This window comes from Alosa sapidissima, chromosome 8 (assembly GCF_018492685.1).
Source record: "Alosa sapidissima isolate fAloSap1 chromosome 8, fAloSap1.pri, whole genome shotgun sequence".
Classification (NCBI taxonomy): domain Eukaryota; kingdom Metazoa; phylum Chordata; class Actinopteri; order Clupeiformes; family Clupeidae; genus Alosa; species Alosa sapidissima.
This window is the reverse complement of record NC_055964.1, coordinates 32,948,653-32,956,152: the sequence shown is the minus strand read 5'-3', so window position 1 is coordinate 32,956,152 and position 7,500 is coordinate 32,948,653. Positions and strand designations below refer to the sequence as shown.

General features: G+C 45.2%; 1 protein-coding gene across 3 annotated transcripts in view; it reads right to left on the bottom strand.

Moving 5' to 3' along the window:
* ralgps1 (Ral GEF with PH domain and SH3 binding motif 1) overlaps window positions 1–7,500 on the bottom strand; it is a 171,186-nt gene that overhangs the window by 124,459 nt on the left and 39,227 nt on the right. For all 3 annotated transcript variants that reach the window (XM_042102328.1, XM_042102326.1, XM_042102327.1), the window contains 2 exons: window positions 5,093–5,182; window positions 2,241–2,333 (listed from right to left, as the gene is read on the bottom strand). In XM_042102328.1, coding sequence (XP_041958262.1) covers window positions 2,241–2,333; window positions 5,093–5,182 — 183 coding nt within the window. The remainder of the gene's footprint in view (window positions 1–2,240; window positions 2,334–5,092; window positions 5,183–7,500) is intronic.

The following is a 7,500-nucleotide window of genomic DNA, read 5'->3' as shown; positions in this document are numbered from 1 at the left end:
TACCCAAACTACACTTTTCCACCAAAGTCTATGAATATGGTCTGTAGCTTTTCATTTTGTTGTATCATACAATAAACAGACAAACCATAATGTAGAGTAGACTATGTAATCTAGCATAGTCTAATCTCCTTGACGCATAACATGGCTTAATTCATTACCACACGTAAACCATGGCAATAACAATAGCACAAGCAGATTCACACGCATTCAACACGCTGTGTGGGCACTGTAGCTCAGTTTGAGGGGGCGTCATATGAATGTCATTGCGATTGATTAAAATGCAGAGGTGCACAGTCAATAAAACAAAACAAAACAAAACAATAACAGAAAGAACACGGGGCAGGCAAGTGCCAGTCATTTGAAAAGTTTTTGTTTGGATAAAAGTAGCTGCACCAATCGTAAGTTTTTCCTAAAGTTGTTCAGGTTCACCGTTGGGTCATTACGTATGGTTAAATAGCCTTATCACTTATATTGGAGCTCCCTCGATAAAAATCACTCGTATTACTCACACATGCTTATCGTGTTTTGACCACTGGATTAGCCTACCTGCTTTCTGCAAAACACAAAATAAGGGCCATGAAGATGCTTGCTAGATTCGAATACAGGCAGTTGCATAATCTATGGTTTTCTAGCCACTTTCTAGCTACTTTCGGGTAACGCGGAACGATGAGCTGTGTAGTTTTTAATGTCTTTACGCATGGTGGAGTGCTACGGTCATTCTTGTAACAAATTTTAGGACAAAGCGGCCTAATTGGAGACGTTTGCGTGATGCGTTGTTACCATTTGGTAACAACACTTGTCATATTAATAAATTCATATTAAAATGCTCAAAACAATGCTCCAAGAAGTGGGGGCGACGGCGTTCCCCCGCGTCCAACGCCCACTACACCCCTGGATAGCGGGGATGCGTCCAACGCCCACTACACCCCTGGATACAGCGCCCACTACACCCCTGCACACACACACTCAGCGCCCACTACACCCCTGGATACAGCGCCCACTACACCCCTGCACACACACACTCAGCGCCCACTACACCCCTGGTGAAGGAGAGGAAAGGATAAAGACACAGAAGTGAGAGAACGAGGGGGAAAGAGAGATACAGTACGAGGCAGAGGCTGCAACACCGGCAGTGAGGTAATGTCAGTGTGAAAGATGGGGGATTAGTGTGTGTGTGTGTGTGTGTGAGGACTGAGTAAATGAGTATGTGTGTGAGGACTGTTTGAGGACTGTGTGTGTATGTGCGTGTTGTGTGTGGGTGTGAGGACTGAGTGAGTGAGTGAGTGAGTGAGTAAGTGAGTGAGTGAGTGTGTGTGTGTGTGTGTGTGTGTGTTTTAACTGTCAACGTTAACACAGGTGTGTGTATGTGTGTGTGTGGGTGTGTGTGTGTTGTCTGTGTGGGTGTGTGAGGACTGAGTGAGTGAGTGAGTGAGTGAGTAAGTGAGTGAGTGAGTGTGTGTGTGTGTGTGTGTGTGTGTGTTTTAACTGTCAACGTTAACACAGGGAAATGTATTTTGATATGGCTGACTTATGACTACTACATTTGCCTTTCGGATCCAAATAAAAGCATTCAAATGTGTGTGTGTGTGTGTGTGTGGTGTTTTATGTGTGTGAGGACTGTGTGTGTGTGTGTGTGTGTGTGTGTGTGTGTGTCTGTCTGTCTATCTGGTATTTTATGTGTGTGAGGACTAAGTGTGTGTGTGTGTTTGTATGTGTGTGTTTGTGTGTGTGTGTGAGGACTGTGTGTGTGTGTGTGTGTGTGTGTGGACTGGGGTGCTCTGAGGACATTACTCCACTCTGTGTTTTGTCTGTGTTTTGACCCCCAGCAGATGATGTTGATGATAATGATGATGTCATCCCTAGAGTTTTATCCCTCTCAGCTGCAGCAACGACACGCTGCATTAGCCACAAAGTCACACATACACACACACACACACACACACACACACACACACACACACACACACACACAGAGACATACACAAAGACACGCAAACACACTCCACACACTTCCAAAAACAACACGCAGCTTAGGAAACAGGTCGTTCATTACGAGCATTAAACCGTCAAGGCACATATGATCATGATCTTTGAGCACAACATGCTACAGAAAACAGGCCAAACACACGATTACTAAAGCCCACTCCCAACCCTGATAAGAACATCTTTAAATGGTGTGTTGTGGTGTGTGTGTGTGTGTGTGTGTGTGTGTGTGTGTGTGTGTGTGTGTGCATTCTCACCGCCCATGTCTTGCTGAGTCTGAAGATGGGAGCACTCTGAAGGGCTGACACCACGGCAACCAGAGAATGAAGGTTATTTAGCTCCAGGAGTTTCTGCAAGGTAAACAACAACAACAACAACAAAAACACACACAATCAGTTGATGCTCCGGCTTAGTTGGGTAAAAAAAGAGAAATGAAAGAAACACATAAAAGGAACAGACGAGGGGTTTAAAGTTAGATTGTTTTCTCAGAACTCTATTCTCAACAGCACTCTGAGCACGTGCACAAAGCACTCATTAAAATGAGACAGAAATGGACTGCTGCGCCCTGATGAAGGACATGCTGATCACTGGTCAGGGACTCGGAGAAACAGGCCAGATGTTTCTTTAACAGTGCTGTGTCGTGTTTGCTATCTGTCTGATATCTGTCCAGATACGTCCATCGGCCTCTCCAGAACAAACTGGAGAGGATATAAAGTGTAATTTTTCTGATATTTTCTGATTAAAGTGTAATTTTTCTGAAGGGAATGCAATATATATATATATATATACTGCTAAAAAAATATATATATATCCAGTTAGATAAATCAGATTTGGGCAGTGATGGTTTATGATTGGCACATTAAAATGTTCCCTGTCAGAGAAGAACATAGCGCTACACCTATATCCAAAATCCACGCCTCAGTGGAAAGTTACGTTTATTGCCGGAGTTTAAGACGACCTGTTTCCACCTGCTATTTTCTTCATCACACTCGGGCGCTCGAACCTAAATAACAGGTCCGTATGAAACCATGAACTTGTACCCCTTTATATTTCTGACAGTCTGCCAATCAATAGATTGAGATTCCATGCACACCGGAGTACAGAACTGCACCACTCCAGAACACTCAGGCTGGTCCACGACCCGTTAGGTAAGGAGACTGGCCAAAGGGATGGCATCTGGGGCAGTTGTGGCCTACTGGTTAGGGCTTCGGGCTTGTAACCGGAGGGTTGCCGGTTCGATCCCCGACTAGTAGGAATGGCTGAAGTGCCCTTGAGCAAGGCACCTAACCCCTCACTGCTCCCCAAGCGCTGCTGTAGCAAGGCAGCTCACTGCTCCGGGTTAGTATGTGCTTCACCTCACTGTGTATGCTCTGTGTGCTCTGTGTATTCACTAATTCACGGATGGGATAAATGCAGAGACCAAATTCCTTGTATACACAAGTATACTTGGCCGAGAAACCTGATTTACATTTACAATGATTTACATTAACATCTTACTACTCCTAATCAACACCTCAAAAGGTAATCTGCACGTAAACAAGTCAAATGAAAAAGCAAAACTCACTCAATTCAGTGTTATTATTCCCCATCGTGAAACGTTTCTGTGGCTACAGCGCTGAATAAAAGATGATTAATGGAATCCATTGGAGTGTCATGCCATCTGTGTTTCCAGTGGAACACAAATATCTGCCTCCCGTAAATCAGTTTAACAGCGCCCACTCGGCAGCTGGAAAGTCAAATAAAAGCTGCAAAACGATGTGAGCAGACTTAACGAGAATAACACGACGAAGTGTCGCGTAAATCCCCCGCGGTCCGCTGAGACCGAATCCCCCGTGATCTCCGTGGAAACGTCCCGTGATCAGACACTCACAGATCGATTCACCCCCAGCAGATCTGAACAGCGATGAAGGCCCCAGCACCTCGTCCAGCTAAACTGGGTTACAACCTTGTAGTTGGACTGAACACGAACATTCCACTGAGCAGAGGAGAACATCTGCTGTCACTTTGACATATTGCGCATTCATAGTTTCTTTTATTATTTTCTGCTACATTTTAAAAAAAGAGATTTTGGTCACATTGTTGCCAGAAACATCAATTCTGAGAAACACTCAACAATATATCACATAGAGAACTCTCTCCTGTCATTGTAGGCTTCAACTGAGTACATATAACATCAGAGGAGCCCATACACATCACTCTGCGGAATGGCTATGGGAGTCGTTGGCTCTGCCAATTCTCACAACACATTTACTACCTAGCTATTACTCTGCTTTAATTACAGAGTCACGTCATAAAATATGCATTTATAATACATGGATTTATTACTGGTTCAGACTTTGAGATGCATCCCATCTCTAATGGCCGATAAATGTGTACTCTACTCCTCTCAAGGCCGAACATCGTAGCTAACACGGCCTGCTGATGGGAAATAGACATGGTGCGGGCCTTTAGAGTGCCCTACCATGCAAAACAGAAGAGTTCCATGCGGAACAGAGGAGTTCCATACTGAACACAGAGTAGTTCCATACTGAACACAGGAGTTCCATACTGAACACAGAAGAGTTCCATACTAAACACAGGAGTTCCATGCTGAACACAGAGGAGTTCCATTCTGAACACAGAGGAGTTCCATACTGAACATGGAGGAGTTCCATTCTGAACACAGAGGAGTTCCATACTAAACATGGAGGAGTTCCATTCTGAACACAGAGGAGTTCCATACTGAACATGGAGGAGTTCCATACTGATCACAGAGGAGTTCCATACTGAACATGGAGGAGTTCCATACTGAAACCGCAGGATCCCATGCTGAACATCAACCGCATGCATCCAGGACACAGGCAGGGTGTGAGGGTCTGAGATGCTGTTACGGCTGCTCTCCAACTAGCCACCACTTCTGTGGTAAAAGTGATTTAGTGATTACAGCTTTACAAGTTTTTTCAAAACTACTGTACTGAATCTGAACACTCCTCTGAGTGCTATGGCTTAAGTCTAACATGTTTTAAGGTGATGCGTCCTATCCTCTCAGTGGGTTTGTGGGGTTGTGTGGTGTTTGTGTCTGTGTGTGTGTGTGTGTGTGTGTGTGTGTCAGCATTTGTCCAAAAGTCACCTTGGCAATCTTGATGAAATGACTGAGAATTTCCGCTCGGATCTTCAACGTCTGAATGGTCAGAATCTCCCTCACCACCCAAAAGCTCACCTGCAACACAAACACAAACAAAGAAGAAACAAAACAAGTCATTGATACCATGTAGCTTAATTAGTTTACTATGTTTGGTCAGTCACACATGTCCTGTTTTACCGACCACCTCACCAACCAACCAACACAGACACTGAGATGGCTTTCAAATGAACCACTGACGTTTATGACCTTTAAACCACACAGACACTGAGATGGCTCTCAAATGAACCACTGACATTTATGATCTCTAAACCCCACAGACACTGAGATGGCTCTGAAATGAACCACTGACGTTTATGACCTCTAAACCCCACAGACACGGAGATCGCGCCCAAATGAACCACTGACGTTTATGACCTCTAAACCCCACAGACACTGAGATAGCTCTGAAATGAACCACTGACGTTTATGACCTATAAACCCCACAGACAATGAGATAGCTCTGAAATGAACCACTGACGTTTATGACCTATAAACCCCACAGACAATGAGATAGCTCTGAAATGAACCACTGACGTTTATGACCTATAAACCCCACAGACAATGAGATAGCTCTCAAATGAACCACTGATGTTTGTGACAATGCTCTTGGGCTGCCTCAGTGGCATGTCTCATATTGTAAATGGTAATTGGACTGCCTTTAATAAAGCGCATTATTTGTACTCCTCGAAGCACCTGCAGTGCTTTACAGTTTCATGCCTCCCATTCACCCATTCACACACACACACACACACACACACACACACACACACTCATACACCGATGGCTGACGCTGCCATGCAAGGCACCAAGCTGCCAACCTGCACATCGGAGACAGTTCTGTGCGGGGTTCTGTGTCTTGTTAGAAGGACACTTCCACAGGGTGGAACCGGCAACCGACCGATTGCTTAATGACTCTTCCACCTCCTGAGCCACCATCGCCTGATGCCTCTCGTCACACCACTGAGCCTCCACTGGTCTGCCTTGATATGTCCTTTCTGTGCAGTTTCAGACATCTGTTGGGCGATCACGTCCGGTCCCTCTGTTGCCTGGCGGTAATTTTTAGCTTGTGAGTGGACGCATGCTGGTGTCCGGTCTGCTGAGTAGCGCTGTGTTGATAATGAGCGTCCCATCTGGCCTGATGAGTAGTGGTGATTCACTAGTAAACAGTTTGCTCTTTGGCAGAGATTGAGAGGCCCGCTGGACCAGGAGACCTCGTAAATCACCACTGAGGAAAACAAGTGCCGAGACCCAGACACCGACCGTCTACAGCGAGGGCTGGAGCATCGCGTGCGCTCTCGGCAATCGGTCAGGGCAGACCCCGACACCGACCATCTACAGCGAATGCTGGAGCATCGCGTGCGCTCTCGGCATTGGTCATGGCAGAACTCTGGACTGCCAGCATGACCATCCTTCTGAGCGGGAAAGATGAGCTGCAAATTACCGGTCAGAAAATGATTCACACTTCTTTTTTTTTCCCTCTGAAAACAAATCATCCCTTCCGTTATTCTTCCAACTGTTTATGTCTCTGGGATATGAGGCACATGAGGTCATTTCTTTGGATAAAACTAGACATCAGAGTATGATTTAGGAGAGACGAAGCCTCACATTAACAGTCAGGTCGAGATCAGATTACCCCGACTGTAAATAAATGACAAGGCTGTTCATCGGTTATGGTGACGGGGGCCAGAGACCATCTCTGTAAACTATGCACAATAGCAGCAGCAGCCATTAAAACCGAAAGGAACCAGGCTCCATACAAATAAACTTGAATTTTAGAGTGGGCATGATTGATTGATATACCATATAAAGTATAAATAATTTCTACTGTCAAATAAACAAATCCTCTTCTCCATGGAGACAGTTCCAAAAAACAGCAAAATAAGGCCGTGTTATAGTAACCTTCTGCTTTCTTCTAAACACTCACAACACCAACACACATCAAACCTCTCTGGTATCCGCACTCTTGGAGAATCGCTAAGACTTTAAAACCATGGCAAAACTTCAGCAGTATTCAGTGACTTAGCGATTACAGCTGAAATGACAGTTGGTGACATGCAAGAAAGTTAAACTAATCTCAACTTTATTTGAGGCGGCAAGCGATGGGTGAATCACCGGCTGTCGGTGCATAAGCCTGATATCTCACGCACACAGAACCATCCCCTGCTTACGGATCCGTACAGTACCCGGTACAGAGCGGGAATTTGGACTGAACTGAATAAGGGTGAGATCACAGAGCTCTGGGGCTGAAATAGCAGAGCGACAACATCCGTAATTTCAGCTGCACCACTGCAGTCTTTAAGCACATCATAAATCACTTACAGCCGGAATGGCTGCCACAAACATGTCTGTGTCAA